The 20,010-nt window shown below is 48.9% G+C and overlaps 2 protein-coding genes across 2 annotated transcripts; one reads left to right on the plus strand and one right to left on the minus strand.

The window, feature by feature from the left end:
• Window positions 1-3,098: 3,098 nt before the first annotated feature.
• On the minus strand, window positions 3,099-3,949 carry SFTA2 (surfactant associated 2). Its single transcript, XM_054569053.1, has 3 exons — window positions 3,827-3,949; window positions 3,503-3,591; window positions 3,099-3,358 (listed from the first exon to the last, which is right to left on the minus strand). Exons 1-3 carry the CDS (start codon window positions 3,885-3,887, stop codon window positions 3,272-3,274), a joined length of 237 nt encoding a protein of 78 aa, XP_054425028.1. The 5' UTR covers window positions 3,888-3,949; the 3' UTR covers window positions 3,099-3,271.
• Window positions 3,950-10,869: 6,920 nt separating this feature from the next.
• MUCL3 (mucin like 3) lies at window positions 10,870-19,400 on the plus strand. The gene is made up of 3 exons (XM_054570188.1): window positions 10,870-10,951; window positions 16,398-18,802; window positions 19,254-19,400. Exons 1-3 carry the CDS (start codon window positions 10,870-10,872, stop codon window positions 19,398-19,400), a joined length of 2,634 nt encoding a protein of 877 aa, XP_054426163.1.
• The last annotated feature ends 610 nt before the right edge of the window (window positions 19,401-20,010 follow it).

Consider the following 20,010-nt stretch of genomic DNA (forward strand, 5'->3'; position numbering starts at 1 on the left):
CACAGTGATCTGGGTTCAGCCTACTTCCCAGACTTACCGACAGTGTCCCAACTTCTGTTGGTACTTCACTTCCTTGCTCCTTGGCTCAATCCCCAGGGGTGCTGAGGGGCTGCAGAGAGTGCCTCTCCTTCTGTGTACTTGAGACTAGCGTGCCTGGGACACCCTGCCTAGCCCATGCCAGGTACGTAGAGACAGGCAGATGCCGACCTCCCCACCCCAAACATCCTGTGTCATCTTAGTGGAATTCAGGGGCTGACTCTGTGAGTTCCATTCTGTCCAGCAGGTCTGAGTAGCTGCTCTTTATGGCCGGCCTCTCATGGCTGGGGCCTCCCTGGTGCTATTTAATCCTTTTGAGAACCTCCGAGGTGGGGGTGTTCTCTCCATTTTAGAGATGAAGAAATGTGCTCAGAGAATAAAATGAGCTTGTATAAAGTATCGAGTGGGATTCAACCCAATAAACTAAGAGTGAATTCTTTCTGGTTGCTGTAACCAAGCTTCCTGTATCATGGCTGCTTAGATGAGGTAAATGTTTCATTCTCTGGGCAGAAGAATCCCTCCTTTTAACATTCTCCTGCCATTTTGATACACTGTTTCTAACTCTAGGTCTGAGATCTCCAGTTCCCAGCAGCGCATTCAGATTCCCACCAGGAAGGAAGAGGAAAAGGAGGGGATGGGCAGGTTCCTATTTCTCTTCCCAAAGTTTAGTAAGTATTTCTTGAGCACCTGCTCTGCACTAAGCCCTGTTCTGCACCCACCCTTGGATTTATCAATGAATGAAAGAAACAAAGATCTCTGCCCTGGTAGTACTTTGGGTTCTAGTAGGGAAAGTCAAAAATAACATGTAAATATGTAAAAAATAGAGTGTCTGAAGGCCATGAATGCTATGAGGAAGAAAGTGTAGAACAAGGTAAGGGCATGTGGGTGTGTGTTGGGGGAGCAGACTGTAGTATTAATTAGCCTCTGGACTAATGCAGGATGATTACAAAGGAAACTAGGGACATTTTGTGGGTTTTGTTTTTATTTTTGAACTTCCTGTGTTCAAAAATATCCCTCATCTTCAGGGATGCTCCACACGGAGCTGTTACCTTTACCTCCCTCCAGAGTAGTAGTAATAGGTGGTCAGCGTAGAATTCACTGTAGAGGTGAGATTTAAGCAAAGTCTGCAGGAGGTGCAGGAGTTAGCTGAGTGGATGCCTGGGTGAGGGAAGAGCCAGAGCCTGCCCAGAGTGCTTAAAGAATAGCAACTGGGGAATGAGCAAAGGGAATGAGCGATGGGGTAGGGATAGGAAGGCTCTAGGAGGACTGTCTAGGGTGGTGCTGTCCAAAATGCTAGCCATTTGGCTATCTAAAGTAATTAAGATTAAAAGAGGTTCAATATTCAGTTCCTTATTTCAAGAATTTGATAGTCACATGTGGCTAGTGGCTACCATATTGCTTAGCGCAGGTTCTAAAACATTTCCATCATCAGAGAAAGTACTACTGGAAAGTGCTGGTCTGAGACCTTGTTGGCAGTTGTAAGGACTTTGTTTTCTTCCTTCTGAAGTGGTAGTTCCTTTCCTTTCAAGGGTGTTACCAGGAGGTTGCATACTTCCTTTCTGCTTGCATCCCATTAGACAGACCCTAACCACAGCCATTCCTAGCTTCAAGGGAGGCTGGGAAATGGAATGAGACAGGTGCTCAGCTAAAATTCACATGACTATCCCAAAGGAGGAGAGTGTTTATAAGGGGACACTTAGCAGTTTCTGCCACACCCAGGTCTAATGAACCCCCAAACCTTCTTTCCACTGCACTGCTCTGTCTTGTGTCTGGGAAGAGAATTCTTTGAGAAAATAATCTGGAAATCTCAGCCCAGTAATCCCAAATCCTGAGATTTAAGAACCAGATTCAGGAGCAGTTAGCTCTCTGCTCCTCCAGCCTTTTGGGGAACCAGACATCTAGTCCCACAGCTTGTTTGGAGCCTGCCTTCAGGGATGCTCCAACACGGAACTGTTGCCTTTACCTCCCTTCAGAGTGGTAAAGCTTTAATTTCATACTCTGGTGCTGGTGATTCGGGGGTGAGTGGTTGGCAGGGACATGTGCTGTGGAGAGCAGGAAGCAATCATATCAATACCCCAAATGGTCAAGTCTTGGCTTCGTGCTTGCAATTTGAGACAGCCGGTAAGAAGTTAAGACAGTCTTGAGTGGGGGAGTCAAATGAGTGCCTGCCTCAAGAAAACCAGGAGGACAACCCTGAACCTTGATGGGACTTACATGTTGGAACCGGCTTTCCATTCTAACAACAATCCCTACCACTTGTGTCCCTTTTTCTGACAAGTGCCCTAGGTAGTTTATCCATGTAATCCTCATGACAATCCTATGAAGCAGGTACTGTCTTTATACCCATTTTGCAGGTGAAGAAATGCAGGTTCCACATGGATAAGAAATCACCTAGGACTCAAGTATGGGCCTCTGTGGCTCCAAGTCCTTATGCTTAGCCAACACAACCTCTGCTAGCACCCATCCCCCCTCCACCTATGCAAGCTGGCCACCCTTTAATCAGCTGAACCCCTCATTTCTCACCTGAGTTGCCTCCCATCCTTCCTTCTACCCTGATTGACCTGAGAGGATCCCTGGGTCAGAGGGCCCATGTCCTGTGGGTGTCTGTCCACATCCCTGTCTGGGTTCTGAGTCCCCAGCCCCAAAGCTTAACCAAAGGGAACGGAAATAAAAATCTTGCTTAAGGCAAGGCATTTGTGTGGTGTCTGACCTCTCCACTGCAAACGGATGTCAGGCGAGTGGCCTATCCTCTCAGCCTCAATTTCCTGATTTGTAAAATCAGATAATACCACTGATTATGCTACATTTAAGATTGCTGCATGCATGCATTGACCTGGGAAAGCATCACGCCTGGGGCAAAGTACAAACTCAATACACGGCTCTTTCCCTTATTCCCAGGTATTCTGAAGATCTTGAAGTTGTGTATTCAGGTCCCTGTATATGGGTGTGTCACCAAGTTAATTCCTTAGATTCCTTCTAGGTCTTTGAAACCGGCATTGAGGGAGAATGAGTCCATCCTGGAACCCCTCTGCTTCCCAGAGGAGAGTCAGAGACTTGGGTGTCCAATTCCTTTATTCAGTGGGCTTACGAATTCACAAAGTCATTGAATTTAGCATATTGACTGCCCGTCAGCAGGTGGGGGCCTGCTGGAAGAAGGGGCCAGGGTATTACCCCTGCACTGGGCGGGGAGGAGGGCAAGCAGCCCATCCAGGAGAGGTACAAGCTCCAATTTCTCTCAGAGTTTGCAAGTGAAGCGGTGTGGGGATCCAGCCTGATTGAGGGTGACATTGGTCCCTGATGGGAGGCGGAGGAGGAGGCAGAGCTGGGGGAGAGAATGGGTTAGAGGGCGGGGTGTGAAATGGCTCTCACACCTAGGATTGCCAGGTGCCAGTGGAGAGACCCGAACCGACTCAGAAACACAATCTGAGTTCATTCAGCCCCATCCTTTCCCCTCCCAAAGACCTACCTTCTTGAGCAGTTCCAGAGAGCTGGAATCAAAGGAGGAATTTTCAAGAAAGGAATGCTTCAGCTTCAGTTGCAGAGTCATTCCTGGCCCTAGGGATCCAGAGGTACAGCTTAGGACCCAGCTACCATGGCCGGGGATGTGGGCACCCCTCCTACCTCACCCCCACCTGACTCCCTCTTCCCAACAAGGCCCTTTCAGACCCTTTCAAGGCAGAGTTTACTCCTGAATTCCGAGGAGCTCAGGATTTGGGGTATCTCTGTCTCTCTCCCCTTCTCAGCCTCTTATTGCCACGAAGACCTTTGTGTCCAGCCCGCTAGCCCTCACCTGTTCCATGTGAGCTGACAAGGAGGGTCAGGAGGAGGAAGAGGGGCAGCCGGGCCCCCATTGTGGCCACCTCACTTCTTGATGGACAGAAGAGATGTCTGAAGCACCCAGGGCCTCTCCTTACCTGGCCTACCTTTCCACAGCCAATCCTTAGCACAGGCATTTGGGGGGAAATGGGAGGGGGAAGCTGGGTAACTGGATTTTCCAGTTCTCCCAATGTGGCTTTGAGGACCCAGGAGAAGGCCATTCACTGGGCTGCTTGGGAGAACAGTGGGCGGTCCCTCCTTACCCATCCCCAGTGGGCGCCTGGTCCTGCAGAGAGGAAAGAGGAGGAAGTGCCCCTCCCGCAGCTGTCTAGACCTCACCCAGGCCAGGGCCTCTCATTGTTCTTTAGGGATTAATTATTAACTACAATTAATTCCTATCATTCATGCCACCAAATGGCTCAGGAATGTGGGCCCAAAAGGGAGGGGTAGATTAAGCCAAGTTTCTTCCCAAACCCAGGTATCCTGCTCCCCCACCCACAGTGACTTTCTAGGTGAAAAGTCTGAGCAATGGGAGACTTTCATCTTTGAATGTTTTTAGTTGCCCTAAAACATCCCAGATACTCAAGTGGTCACGCGGGTTTTAGTAAATCTTACTCCTCCTGCCTTTTGTGTTCAGGCAAAAGGGGATACCCTTATCTACCCAGTCACAGGCCCTCAGAATGGTAAACACAGGACAGATGTGTAGAGAAAAGCTTGGAGCTCATCTAGTTTACCATCTTTTTTTTTTTTTTTTTAAACTAGGAAATATGGCCCAGAGAGGGTGAATGATTGAGGTCACACAGTAAGTCAGATAGCACATAGCAGAGAGATTAGAACTCATCCCTCATAATGCCAGACACACCAGACATGTGGCCAGGATTGACGTGCCAGTCACATCAGCCCCTGGAACACACAAAGGAACTTCTTCCCATCTGCCTCTCAAGGTAACACCTCCCGTCTCTCTGAAAGCCAGAGGGCCCAAGCACAGAAGAATGGAGGCAGAGATGGAGGGAGATGTCTAAACCATCACTGGGACTCCCAGACTGGCAATGGAGGAATGAATGGACAGAAAGATTAGCAGGCCCAACAGGTAGGAGCAGCAGGTAGAAGGTGGAGAGATGCTTTGGGGCACCTGAGTGTTCAGAGGAGAAGGGAGCGCCCCTGTGTCTTTCCCTTTCTAGGTAATCATAGCTGACACTGTGTGCTAGGTGTGTTAGAAACATTTCCTTTAATGCTCATCACGCTCCTTTACACTACAGGCTAGATCACCTTGTTTTAGGAGATAAGCCACAACTCTTGAGTTGCTGCACAGTTGGGAAGTGGTGGGTTCAGGGCAGGCAGGCTCCAGAGTTGGTTTCTGAACTTCTGCAATGCACTGTCCCTAAACATGATGTGGTCTTCCCTGCTGCTCCTCTTGTCCACCGAAGGAATGGAAAACTTTGGGGCTGCAGCCATCTGGATGAGGGTGGCTCAGATCCTACCCTGCCCTAGGTCTCCCAAGGGTCAAATGCAGTTCCCAGGCCATAACGTCCTCCACCCTAGTTTTCAATTCCTGCTTCTTCTAGAGACCCGTATGCCCTCACTGCCAAAAATTGTATTTCTAGCAGCAAGAGGGGGATCTGGGGATAGAACACCTGGTCCTCTTCCTTTCAGGAGGGTCTGGGTGGGGGACTGACTCAGGCCTGGGGGATAGGTCCTTAGTCTGGGAAGAGCCCAAGGGCCAGGTAGGGGAATCTTCAGGCTCTTACTCAGTGCCCACTTCTCCCATGTTTCCTGGGATCAGGCTGGGACAGGTTAATCCTCTGGGGACAGCTTGGTGACCTCTCCCTGGATGGGAATCCTGATGTTGATGGAGGTCCTGGCATACCTGGCTCTCCAATGGCACGTAATGGGCCTCAGGACCTTTAAAAAGCCTCTGCAATGGGTCTGGGAAGGCACCTGGGTTGACACCATGGATGTTGTGCGGGTACTGCTTGTGGGTCTGCAGGCCTCTGCCACACGCAGTGAGCATGGACTTGAAAGGTGTGCTGGGTGTTGGGGTGAAGACCCAGGGACATGGCCAACTCTTCTAACCTGATCATGTTCTTTTCCAACAGCCCAGCTGCCCCCGTTGAGGACCACGATAGCCGGAGGCAGCCCCGCTGTCTCTGACAGTCTATCTCCAGGGATGTCTCTGGGGGTCTCCCCTCTGTCTCTGGGGGTCTCCCCACTGTCTCTAGGGGTCTCCCCTCTGTCCTGGGACTGTCTCTGTAACTGTCCCCACCATCTCAGAGAGTCTCCCCACCATGCCTGTGAGTTTCTCAACAGTTTCTTTCTCAACAGTTTCTTCAACATCTGAGTATTTTCCCAGTCATCCTCAGACTTTAGCTTCTACCATTTCTGGGAGCCCTTCAGGACCAGTCTCAGCATCACCAGGTGATATTTCTGTCGCTCAATCCATCCTTGAAGGACTCATTTTTTTTTAGTGTGGCCCGACGCTGTGGGTGGGGGCCTTCTGTGCTCAGTCGGCAGGGTCAGTCATCAGTTGGCAGTCCCCCAGAGCCTCATGAAGCAAAGCCCTGGTGTAGGTGGCTGCACAAGGGCCCCTTCCTGCTTTTCAGTTTCTCAGCCTTTTCTCTGTGGTTAGTACCTTTTGTATCCTGCCTAAGACCTTCTCTTGCTTACTTCGAGGTCATGAAATAACATATTCTCGAACATGTTATTTCAGAAGCTTTATTATTTTAGTTTTCAAATTTAAGCCTATGATCTATCTCACATTAATTTCTGTGTATGGACTGAGGTAGGGGTCAAGTTCAATTTTTTTCTCTTTATGGTTAACCAGTTGCCCCAGAACCATTTATTTCGAAGACCCCCGGTCACTCGCCACCATTGCTTTCTGTGAGTACCTTTATCGAAAGTCAGGTGATCATCATGTACTGTCTGGACTTGATTCTGCTCTTTCATTTGTCTGCTCTCCAGTGCCACAGGGCTTTGTCCCAGCTCTGTAGCAAGCAGCAGAGCTGGTAGTAGGAGACCTCCACTTCTGTTTCTCTTTTGGATTGTCTTGGCTATCCTCAGACTTTTCATCTTTATAGAATCAATCCATCAATTTCTACCAAAGGCTTGGATTGAAGCCCTTGAAAACCCTCGCCACTGAGGTTCTGTTCCTGAGGGATAGAAGAGAACTCCATAGAGAAATGTGGTCTTAGAGTCACAGAAACATGAGAGTCACAGAAGGAAAGGTGGAAAGTTAGGGAATAGGCGCTGAGGTCCCTCCTGCCTCATTCGCTGCTCCTCAGTCCTGACACCTCAGAAGGGCTTTGTTCCAGATCGGGCCATTGTGTTGATCACAGTCACTGTGGCGGCAGCAGTAGTCAGCTTACTGTATGGTATCAAGCCGGTGAGTGAAGCTGTGGTCTGAATGCATGGGTTTTCAGACCAGTGGGGCTGGGACATGGTGCCCCAACACTGACAAGCACAGGGGCTTTAGGGAGAAGGGTGACAGTTTGCCACACTTAGGGAGGATCTAAGGGGAAAAGGAACCCTGGTCCTGATGACTGGAAGGAAACAGTGACCAGGCAGGCATGGGGGCTTAGGGTCACTGACAGAGAGGCTGGAGAATGCTGGAGGCTCATCAGCTTACAGAGGCACTAAATTCACCTCTTGGTCATGGAGAATCAGCTCTGTGGAGCCAAGGTTCAGTCCTGGCTCTGACATTGTAGTTGGGTGACCTTGTGCAAGTTACCTAACCTGTGTTCCAGATTCCTCATTACTACTGCTAGTAAATAATACTTAAATAGCACTTATTATGTGTCAGGTGCTGTGTTCATAGCAGACCTGTGGTATAGATAATATTATTACCCCTTGTTGTACAGATGAGGTAGTTGAATCCTAGATAAAATGAGAATGATAGTATCCATTTCAAAGGCTATTGTAGGATGAAATGAGCTTATATGCAAATATGGCACTGAGATGCTTAGCACACAGTAAGTGATCAGTAAATTAGCATTATTGTTTTTGCTGGAAGGGGAGCACAGAGAGGGGCAGTGGTCCATGTTCCTGGGGCTTCAGTTAACCCTTCCTATCCCCCATCAGAAGACCACCAGGCAGCACTTCTCTGTCAAGTGAAGGGGTGGAACCAGGATAGCGAATACCCCTCCCCTTTGGCCTTCCTACTTCCTCTCCAGAACGGACTCATTCCAAAAAACAAACAAGCAAGCAAGCAAACAAACAAACCCCAAACAAAACAGACAAACTCATAGAGGCAGACAAGAGATTGGTGATTACCAGAGGGGCTGGGCAGGAAGTAGGGGGAGGATGAACCAGGTAAAGCGGTCGATTTGTCAGGTGATAGATAGAAACTAGAGTTTTGGTGGTGAACATGCTGTAGTGTATACAGATATTGAATTGTAATGGTGTACATCTGAAACTTAAATAATGTTATAAACCAATGTTATCTCAATTGAAAAAAAACATTTTGGGGACAATTAAGAAAAACACACAAAAAAAGTAGCCAGCCTTCCATTCATGCTAACTAGGTCCATTTCCTCTGGGTGGATTGCTTTGCACCCATGGGCCCCCCAGGTCTTCTCCCACGACAGGGTAAGGGGAAGTCCATGGTCTGGTCCTGTGGCCAGCCTGCCGTCTGTTGCCTCACCTCTCTGATGCAGTGTTCTCACCTGTGAAAGAAAGGACCAGCACTAGATGGTCTCTGGGCCTTCCAGCCCTCATGGAATCTTTGCCCCTTACCCTTTCTCCCCATTCCCACCCTCTTCCCCAACAATCAAGAGATGCCTCTTAGCTGAGAACACTTTGCTTGGGTCCCCAGGAAACAGGAGAGGGTTTTCCCTTCACATCCCTTTCCATATGGAGCCCTCTTGGGCTGGCTGCTGGCATTCCCGAGATCCCCGATTCTCTCAGCTCTGGAGAGTGAGGAGCCCTGCTCTCTGATGCCCCCTGGACACCCTGGGTGGGTCCTGAGTAAAACAGCGTCCCCTCCACTGGTCTCCGTTTGCCTAAGTGCATGACCTTTGCCATCAGGCAGGCACTGTCCATGGCTGGCCTATCCAGTGCTGTGACCTTGGGCAAGTCCTTTCCTGATCTGAGGCTGACGTTGCTAACCTCATAGGTTATAGCAAGATAAGGTGTCAGCACGTTCTTTGGTACACAGCAATGCTAAAAGGTCAGTGGCTGGTAAGGCTGTTTTGTGACCAGCCCTGCAGCCTGTAGCTCAGACAAAACAACCTCCCTCCAGGTTCCTCTACCCCAGATGCCTGGGACCTCTGGGGAACTTGTGGCCAAAAAGAAGGAGGGGTATTTATTTACACAATAAAATTCCCACCCTCAGCACTGTTCACATATGGGGGCTGGAAAGTCCTTTGCTGTGGAGACTGGTGGGTGTATTATGGGATGTTTAGCAGCATCTCTGTCCTCTACCCGCTAGATGCTAGTAGCAGCCCCCTCCAGGTTGTGACAAGAATGTTTCCAGACGTTGCCAAATATCTCTGGGGTTCCAGGAGGTGGGGAGCAAAATTGCCCTTCCTAGGTCCCTGGAGAAAGGTTGAGGCAGCAGACCAGTGGAAAGGGGGCTTCTAGTCATTCCTGAGTCCAGGTGAAGTTACACGGGGCCCCCGCATCTGCCTCATGTCCCCGTCCTGCAGGAGGCATTGCCCAGTACTGAGTAGTCAGTCTTGGCCTGCCTCCATAGAGCCTCATTAATCTCCTATTAATCACGTTAATGAGCAATTGGCCTATTCTCTTTCCACCCATTCTAGCCCTGCCCAGGGCCCAGGAACTAGTCACACCAAGTAATGAAAGGAATTCACATGGTCGGCCCCTTAGGCCACCAGTGAGCTGCACCGCCCCAGGCCCTGGCCTTCTGCCCTCTAGGTCCTGGCCCTCTCCGCCTGTGTGCCTGTGCCACTCCCCAGCAAGGGCAATGGCCAGTCCTGGCTTCCACTCCATTTGGCCCACCGAACAGTTACTGATGGCTGTGAAGCAGACACTGTGCCAGGCGCTGCAGAGGCAGGGGGGACTAAGGCAAAGCCCTTGTCTGATAGGTGGTGACTTTCCATGAGGAGACCGACAGTGAACTTACTGGAGTGAGCAATGGGGTGGTGACTGAGATACCTGGACCCCCAGCTCTGCCTCTCCTCATGGTCTGTCCTTCCTCCACCTTGGGTCCCAAGTATGGACAGCCTCTGGGCTAAGGCTTGCTTCAGGCAAAGGTTCAGGAGGGAGGGAAGGGAGAGGCAGGGGATCCTAGACACAAGGGGTCTGCATTTCTGTGTAGGGGTGGATGAGGGCTGAGGGAGGAGAGGGGAAAGGGTAGGGTGTCAAAGATCTCTCTTCAGTGCCTCTGGTTAGCCTAGACCTGTCTTTGTTCCTGGTGGGGCATGTCAGGTCAGTTCCTGGGAGCCGGTGTCTGTCTTGTCTGTCACTGCTCTGTCTGCTGTCTCCACATGCTGTGTTCTTTCTGGGCACCTGCAAATGCCCAGGTCTGCAGTGGTGGGCCGTGTGTGTGGGCTGCCTCTCCTTTGCTCTTTCAGCGGACCCCCTCAGGCAGCTCCACCTAGGGCAAAAAGCATGGCCCTGTATGTGCAAGCGGTGTGGCAAGCTGAGCTGGTGTGCTAGGCAGGAGACAGAAGGTAAACCTGGAGAAGAACTAGAATTTGAGTCTCCTGTACTGGGCACCCAATCTCCCCCTCCCTGTCCTGCCTATCCAGAACCCAGTCCTTCTAGAACCCCCCATCTGCTCCCCCAACCTCAGAACCCTGTTGAAGAAGGTCAGGAGTCTATCTCCCCAGTTCTTTGGCCCTCCCCCAGATCCCAGCCCTGGGGCAGGCACCCATGTTCCTGGCTCCCTGACGTAGCAGCTGCGGTCTCCCATTATCAGGGCAGCCCCAGTGGGGTGGGGCGGCTCTGTTTGTTTAAGGTTTAGGCCTGAGGGGCCCCAGCCCCCATGATGTCAAACTGGCTCCACATAAGAGGAGAGTGCCCCAGCTCTCAGCCTCAAGCAGCCGACCCACTGCCATGGCCATGGCCCGGCGAGCCCACTGCACCAGCTCTGACTTTGGCCTCCAGTACTGCCTCCTTTTCCTTCTAGCTGCTCAAGTAGCAGGTAAGGTGCCCTCAGAGGCAAAGGAGTCACCTTTACACAGGGGGATAGAAGGCAGAGAGGGGTTGTTTCTTAGCAATCAGAAATGAGAGCAGATGAATGTGTGGTGGGAAGGGGGTGGGGGTGAGCTGCTGCATACAGTTGTCCAGGGTGTACTGCTCAGGTGTGTCAGCTAAGGGCCATGCTGGCAATGAAATGCAGCCTATGCTTTGCTCCTTGCAGCCACGTAGAGGGGTTTTCTTCTAGTTTATACACAGACGCTGTGTGGGGAGGCAGTCCGGGGCGGGCAGCAGGGACCAGACATGCTCTGTTTTGTGAGGAACTCACAGGTGCTTAGGGTACTTCATCTCATTTCATCTCCTTATATCCCGTGAGGTGTTTAACAATATCCCCTTGGATGGTGAGGAGGGTGAGACTCAGAGAGGGTAAGGGTCTTGCCCACGCCATGGAGGCAAGCTGGCTTTGGCCACTCCACACACTGCCTGTTGCTCTTGGGGTATAGGGTGCATTCTCTCCTGAGAGTTCTGTTATTCGCTAACCTGGGCTCTGCCCTGACTCTGGCCCATTTAATTAATCCACATTTCTATAGAATGGGAAGCATGCTGCCTGGCCAATACGAATGGTTGTATTCATATTGTTGTATATGGAACATTTACTATGTGCTAGGCATTGTTCTAGGCACTTCACCCACGCTGGCTCATTGAACCATCATGGCAACTTGAAAAGGGTTCAAGTTGCAACTTGTTTTGTCCCCACTTGACACCTGGAAAATATCCCAGGGATTTGATGAGAAAATGAACATAGAAAAGTTTGATGAGCTAATAAGCAGACTCTACAAGATAAAGTTAAATCACCAAATTAGTTCACTTAGTTAAAAAATGGTTCTGTGACTAAACTCAGGGAAGGGAGATGCCAAACACAGAGGCAGTTTGACATGGACATGAGCAATTTGGAGGAAGGAGGGTCTTCACAAGGCAGACATGCAAAAAATAGACTCAGATAGACTCTCCCCATAGCGGACGGGGTCATCCATAGTAGTCACATTGCTGCTCCCAACTAGGGCCAGGAAAGCTGAGTCTGGCTGCCCTGGGCAGTGTTCGGGCGGGACAGGCAGCAAGTTCTTCCAAGTGTGTGTGACTGAGGGTGACATTAGCAGAATATTCTCCTTCCCTGAGATCAGGGTATTGGTGGGGCCAGAGTAGATGAGGCGGGAGTTGGAGGGTGGTGGGTAGTAGGGCAGGGCCTGAGGAGTCAGGTTGTGTCTGCTAAGTCTCAGCAGTACCTCCCGTCTGTGTCCTGACTTGATGGCTTCCTCCCACTTTGAGGGTCTGAAGACAGAGGCACCAGAACTGCCGCCAGCCCCGCCCCCCCGTCCCCTGCTTCGCACCCACCCCCCATCATATCCCTTTCCCTGGAGCTGATGGTGCCACCTGCAGCTATGCACCACCTGTCATACCTGTATGGGCAAAAGGGAATGAATCGATTCTACGCACGTTAACTTCTGAGGGATGTTTACTCTAGGGCACAGGATAGGCACAAGGCAGGTTCACAATCTGAATTCCAGAGCAGGACACTCTGGGTGGGTGGGTGTGGTCTGGGAGCTGGCCGGCAGGCATGGGCAGCTGGATGTTCAGATCCACAGAGTGGTGAGAGGCGGGAGGCTTAAGGCTGGGCTGGGGTGGAACTGCATTGTGAGCACATGACTGTCCAGCAGAGAGGGAGGCTTGGGAGGGAGGGGAGAGTGATGGCTGGATTCATTTATCTACAGGACCAGTCCATACTCAGATAACTGGACCTTACGACCCCAGGATCTGCATGGTGCAGCTATGGAGCCTTAGGGGCATCATCTTTGAGGGAGCACATGTACAGCTGGGCTCTTGGGGTCCTGGGGAGACTCCAAAATGGACCTTTTTCTACAGTAAATGATATTCCATTTAATTTCTATAACAAATATATATATATATATATACACACTCATTCTAGAAACTGAAAAATGGAAAAAATTAGGAAAAGAAAATCTCTCCTAATATCACGTGGGCAGCCATTTCAGTGTATTTCCCTTTAGTCTTTTTTCACGATGTCTATGTTTTAGGCCACATGTTGAAATTCTATAGACATTTTAACAAGCATTTAACCATATCATTGGTAGGACACCAAGAAACACCAGAAATGCTACTTAGGGGAGGCTGCTCTGATGGCAGCCTGTCTGCCTTCTTTTCAAGCAAGGGAATAAAGCAGATTGAATAGACCTTTGGGATTGTACAGTTTTGATGTTCTGAGATTTGTTTTCATTGTTTTATCCAGGCTAAGCACACATCTCCAGTGTCTTCTGCTAAAGCCAGATTTTCTTCTCCACCTAAACCTCAGTGACCAAAAAGATCCTCTACAGGCCACTACTGTAGTCAGTGAAATGAATCTCACAGTGAGAAATTCCTGGGGAAACAAAGTTGCTACCAATGGTAGATCTACTGGGGAGAAGAGATGGTTATATTTTCCTGGGAGTTAGTCTCTGATTTGTGTCATGGCTGGGAACACTGGGAACTCCAGGGAACACTGGAGCTTGATTCATTGTAAATGCAGTAGCCATTTTTGAGGGTTAGATTTCACAGGCAGTATTTACACAACTGTGTAGTGCGGATCTGAATTTTAAGATCTAGTTTTCTGAGTCTAGTATTCACCATGTGGCTCCTGTGGTTCAATGACAAACGGTGTCCCAGAACTGGTGGGCCAGAGGTCTTTCACCACCTTCCAACTCAGGGGCTCAGCACCTAACATAGCAGAGGTTATCTCTTGATCTTCCAACTTTGGAGCTTACAGCATGTCCCCCCCACCGCCCCCCCTTTAACGTGCATAGTGAAAGGTTGTTGGCAGGGCTTTTGAAGAGCTCATCAATCTCAAGATATTTTCTCATTCACCCATTCAACAAATATTTAAGAAGTGCCATTAATGTAATGGGCCAGACATTTTTCTGGGCTGGAGACAGCAATGAACAAATAAAAATCTCTGCCATTATGGGAATTAGATGATTTATTGTCTATTAGAAAGTGGTGAGTGCTATGTTGATAAGCCCCAGGGGAAGTGGTCAGGAAATGGCTCAGAGGTGCATAGAACAGGTGGGTCAGGAAATATCCCGGGCTGCAGCAGGCAGGAGGACTAGGCTGTGCCTCACGCTCCCCTGATACCAGGAGAAGAACAGGGCAAAGTGTGAAACTGTTTCAAAGACCGCAGTTCCGATTCAACACACGCTTTAAAGAGTCCTCTTCACTTAGATTCCCTCAGTCCTCACACTAAGCTGCTGCAGCTGGCATCACTGTTATAGACAGCTGTGGACATGGGGCTCAGAGCATTTCAGTGACCTGAGTAAGGATGCGAAGCTGGTGTGGAACTAGCCTGGACCCCAGTCCTGTCCTCTGGTTTCTTCAGGCAGTGGAGTTGCTACGCTATGTTGTGGCTCACTTGTTTATTCTCTGGCTGGGCATTTATTCACCCCTTATCACATTTAAAAGCATCTGGAGTGTAGGGAAAAGTCTGACTTTCCCAATTACTTAACGTCTCTGAACCCTTTCTCCTCACGGGTCAGACTGTAAGATCATACACTTGCCTCACAAGTTTGTGGTGAAGATGAAATAAACAAGTAGAAGAACAGCATCCTTCAGGGACTCCACAAATGTCTGTGTTCTCCCTGTCCAAAGGGTCTGGGCTGACCTACAGGCTGTGCAGTGCGGCCCTGGGGACTGGGAGCCCAGAATGTGTGTTCCATTCTGGTTTAACCTCTTACCTGCTGAGGGTCCTTGGGGTTCTCTGAAACTTGTTTTCTCATATATAAAAAGGGGAGAATAACAAAGAGCTCTCAACCTCAAAGGGTTGTTACGAACAGTAAATGAGTTTGTACACGTCCTTCTTTTCAGGACCTGCCTGTCTCACAGTCAATGTTCCTGGTTGACCATTGCTGTTGCAGGGATTTTGTGCATGTCACCATTTCTCCATGAAACTCTGGGCTATAAAATAAGGAAGCTGACAGCTTCTAATGTGCCTTGTGGGGAGCTGGAAAGTCAGTCACCATGGAGGAGAATCCAGAAAGGATTGTGAGGCAAGCAGTGGAGAGCCTGGCTGGAAAAGTGCCCAGTGAGTGAGAGAGCTACTACTGCAGAAGGAGTGGGAGAGCGGGGTGGGCACAGTGAAGGAGGTGCCTGGCACTTGAGCCCTCATCTCTCTCCCCAGTGCCCTGGCCTCAACTCCCTTCAGGGACTTGGGCTTTTCTATTACCTCCCCCTTCTTGTCCCACCCACATTTCTTTCAAGGACTGGTTCCCCAGCCCCCACTGTCCTTGTCAGCAGAGAGCTGGGTGGATTGTGGTTTCCTGTGATTGGGAATGGGTCCAGGTTCTGGTTTCCACCTTGAGCTAACAGAAACTGGAAATCTCAGTTATGTAACAACACTATCTCTCATTCTTTGGTGATCTCCTGGCTCTCACTCAGACATCTCCTCAGTCGTCCCATGGGTTGTTTCCCATGGAATTAAGGCCCATATCTGTTCATTGATAGAGGCGTTTTCCCTCACACCCTGTCCTTAAACATAATATCTCCCAGAATCCAGCTGCCTTGTTCACTCTTCTCAGGACCCCTACGCAGATATTTTTTCTTGTAAGAAGGACACCTTCATCTTTTCAAGGTGGCTTTAGCTGATTTTCCAAGAGGGGAATCTGTAGGGGAACAAGAGGGTTGAGTCATCTCATTTACTTCCCTTCACCCAGACCAAATTCCACCATCAAAACGAAAGTTTCCCATCCTCCATTCCTCTTCTTATCCTTCTCTTACTTATCACCTGTGTCCACTTACTAATTCTTATGGGAAGTTCTGCTAGAGGTCTGACTTCTGGAGCTGGAATGTTATGGAAAGGTGAAGATTCTGATACCTATTACCTTTCTTCTCAACTCTGCCATGGAAATGGAACTCCATTCCATAAGCATTATATAAATTCTAAAGGAGCACTTGCAGAGCAAAATGCCAGCCAGCATCTGCTCTCAAAAGTTACAGTTCCATAGGCAAGGAAGTGTGAAGTTGACAGGCACACAGACAGTTGTAATGTCAAATTGAAGAGAGCAGGAGAAAGTAACTAACAAAATAATTTTTGAGCAGTGAGGTGATGCTAGATCTTATTGGCTTAAAAAGATCAGGAAAGATGCCATAAAGATAGAAAGATCTAAAATTTAGAATTGAGGATTAAAAGTGGAGAAGGGGTGAGGTGACATTCTTGCTGAAGGCATAGCCTGATAAAAGGTTCAAAGAATGGAGATGAGAATGGGGATTAGATATTATAGTATTCTGAGGAGACTGGCTGGGGAGATGTATCTGGGGGTAATAAAGGGACCCCTAGAGATGAAGGTGGGCAGGGAAGGAGGGAAGACCACGGAAAAAAAAGTTTCTTACTTGACCCTCTGCTTCTACAGATGCTACCACAATTCAAGAACTTCAGAACCCTGGTGAATCCCCAACATCTGATCATTTATCTCCGCCTACTCCAAACGTTGTTTATAGTACTCCCTCTGACCACACTGCTCTTCATTTAGGACACAGCCCTCTTGGCCACCCTAAATCTACAGAAACCCATCAACCTAAACACCACTGCAATGCTACACACCATATTGGGCCGATTCACAAACATATAGATAACTCTAAAAGCTGTACAACTCATCATGAAGCCACTCCCACATCTAAACAAAACCCCAGAAATCAAGGAAAAGACCCCATTATCCGGAATGGACGCTCTGCTGACTCTAATAACACACATAAAAAATTATCTGATACAAAATATTCAACCACAAAACCCAAGAGTAAAACAACTTGTCATAAGTCCAAAATAAGCACTGCAACAGTAAAGGGAAATGCCTTCAAAACACCTTTGGAAACTACCATCATTACATTAGACAGTGAAAGCACCACAACTCTTTCCCACCACTCAGTTAAATCAGAGCTCAACAATAGACCCACATCTCCCTCAGAAGAAAGCACAACATATAAGGCATCATACAAGGCAACAAGAACCACGAGAAAGAAAAAAAAAGATCATACAGCAACTGCTAATTACAAAACTACAGTTGCCTCAGATAAGACACTGATAAAGACTAGAGAACAAACAAAAGAGACATCAAGAGCCACTAAAAAGAATAAACACACACCAGCAAAACCTACGTACCATGGACAAAAGACCATTTCAGCCCAGGTGAAGACTACAAGAGCCCCAGCAATGCTTACAGAACATAGACAACAGAGCACATCAGCCTATGAGAAGATCACAAATGATCTGGTAATGCCTACAAATCATGTACAACACAGCACATCAGTCCATAAGATCTCAAGAGCCTCAGAAATGACTACAAAACATGAACAGCACATATTGACCCATGAGAAGATCACAAAAGCCCTGGCAATGCCTACACACCATGGACAACACAGCACATCGGCCCATGAAAAGATCACAATAGTCCCAGAAATGCCTACAGACCGTGGACAACAGAGCACCTCGGCCCATGAAAAGATAACAATAGTCCCAGAAATGCCTACAGATCATGGACAACAGAGCACATCAGCTCATAAGTTCACAAGAGCCCCAGCAGTGCCTACTGAACATGGACAGCAGAGCACACTGGTTCAGGAGAAGTTCACAAGAGCCCCAGCAGTGCCTACAGATCATGGACAGCAGAACACACCGGCCCATGAAAAGATCACAATAGTCCCAGAAATGCCTACTGACCATGGACAACAGAGCACGCCGGTCCAGGAGAAGTTCACAAGAGCCCCAGCAGTGCCTACAGATCATGGACAGCAGAGCACATCGGCCCATGAAAAGATCACAATAGTCCCAGAAATGCCTACTGACCATGGACAACAGAGCACACCGGTCCAGGAGAAGTTCACAAGAGCCCCAGCAGTACCTACAGATCATGGACAGCAGAGCACACCGGCCCATGAAAAGATCACAATAGTCCCAGAAATGCCTACTGACCATGGACAACAGAGCACGCCGGTCCAGGAGAAGTTCACAAGAGCCCCAGCAGTGCCTACAGATCATGGACAGCAGAGCACATCGGCCCATGAAAAGATCACAATAGTCCCAGAAATGCCTACTGACCATGGACAACAGAGCACGCCGGTCCAGGAGAAGTTCACAAGAGCCCCGGCAGTGCCTACAGATCATGGACAGCAGAGCACATCGGCCCATGAAAAGATCACAATAGTCCCAGAAATGCCTACTGACCATGGACAACAGAGCACGCCGATCCAGGAGAAGTTCACAAGAGCCCCAGCAGTGCCTACAGATCATGGACAGCAGAGCACATCGGCCCATAAGAAGATCACAAGAAGCTCAAGTAAGACTACAGAACACCAATTAAAGACCACTGTGGCCACAGAGCAAACCATAGAAGCCTCAAGAAAGCCTATAGTAGACACAAAGAAAACCACATCTACCAAAGGGAAGACCAAACCACTTCCAGCAAAGCCTACAGAAAACCCAGCACGAAACACAGCTGGCACAGAGACTATAAGATCTCCAGTCAAGGTCACAGGAGACCAATCTATCACTACTTCCTCTCCTCATCCAAAGAGAACTGAGAATACCCCTCAAGTGCCCATTGGCTCTTTTACATTTTCCACATTCAGCATGGCATTGAGTTCTGTCATATCAGAAGTCCCAATCAACAAGAGCCATCCACACGAGAACAAAGATAGCTCACAAGGAGGTCTCCATGTTGGAGAGACAGGGAAGGATGATTCATTCCCTCCATGGGCCATAGTTGTTGTAGTCCTGGTGGCTGTGATTCTCCTCCTGGTATTCCTTGGCCTGATCTTCCTGGTAAGGAACAAGGATGCTCCAGGGTAATGGACCCATGGGATAGGGAGCTGAGGAGAGGTTATGGATCAGAACTAGAGGGAATAATGAGTCTAGCAGAAGAGGCATGGTGGGGAGTGACAACAGAGGGGCAGTAGTGGTGAAAGCTGTGGGAAAGACAATAGATGCATGGGACATGAAATGTAGAATTTGGGGGAAGGCAATGGTTGAGGAAAAAGGGCGTAGAGGATAGAAACTTTTTTAGAACAAGGAAAATAGGACGGAAGGAGGATGAAGAGTTCTGGGACTCTATATTGGATCAGGGGCTGGAATAAGAATCAAGTTTAAATGGAATCTTGGGAAAGAAGCAAGCTGAAGGTTTGGATCAGGGAATAGAAAAGGGCCTGAGATGTGGGTGTTGAGGAAGCAAATGACGTGACAGATAGTACTTATTTCTCCTTCCTCCCAATCCCAGCTCTCCCACATGATGCGAACACGCCGTGCACTGACCCACAGCACTGAGGACAATGATCCAGAGGATGATGGGGGCCCCAATTCTTACCCAGTCCACCTGATGGAGCAGCAGACACTTGGTGTAGGCCAGATCCCTTTCCCACGATGATTTTTCACAAAGCACCCACCTCCAGATCTTCCATGCCCTACCCCTTTCCTGAATGAGGAACTAAACTCACAATTCCTATTTCCTGGACTCTAGGAAGAGCAAAGTACTGACGGATAACAGCATCAACCCTTCATCTGCTGTGTTCTTTCTGTGACCTTGAAACTGGTCAAGGGATGAGGTGATAGCAAGAAGGATGTGAGTTTGGGAGACAGAAAAGAAAACCAATAATACAAGCAAGTGTTCTCTGTAGAAGATGATGGTCTGAGTATGAAAAGATGTGTGATGGACACTTGGGATGGGGACCAATACAGAACATTGATGCTGGGAGGGGCAGCTAATGGAAGTTTGGGAGCCTCAGAGGGCAATGCCCAGATCTGGCTTGTGAGGTAGGGTTACGAGAAGGGGGAGACTGAGGCCTATCTATATTATTTCCATCTACTGTTACTTAGAGTGTGTGTAAACAGGCTAGTCTCTGAATTCCTGGCGTTCTTCTCTTCCTCCTCTTCCTCCTTCTAATGTAAAAACAGGATCTGAGAGTAAAAAAAGATTTACTTCTTTCTCCATCCTCTCCATTCTCAGCAGAAACAAAAATTCCAGAAAAGATCATAAA

The sequence above is a fragment of the Pteronotus mesoamericanus genome, unplaced genomic scaffold, assembly GCF_021234165.1.
Source record: "Pteronotus mesoamericanus isolate MK-2021 breed Mesoamerican mustached bat unplaced genomic scaffold, CSHL_Meso_final contig_20, whole genome shotgun sequence".
Classification (NCBI taxonomy): Eukaryota; Metazoa; Chordata; class Mammalia; order Chiroptera; family Mormoopidae; genus Pteronotus; species Pteronotus mesoamericanus.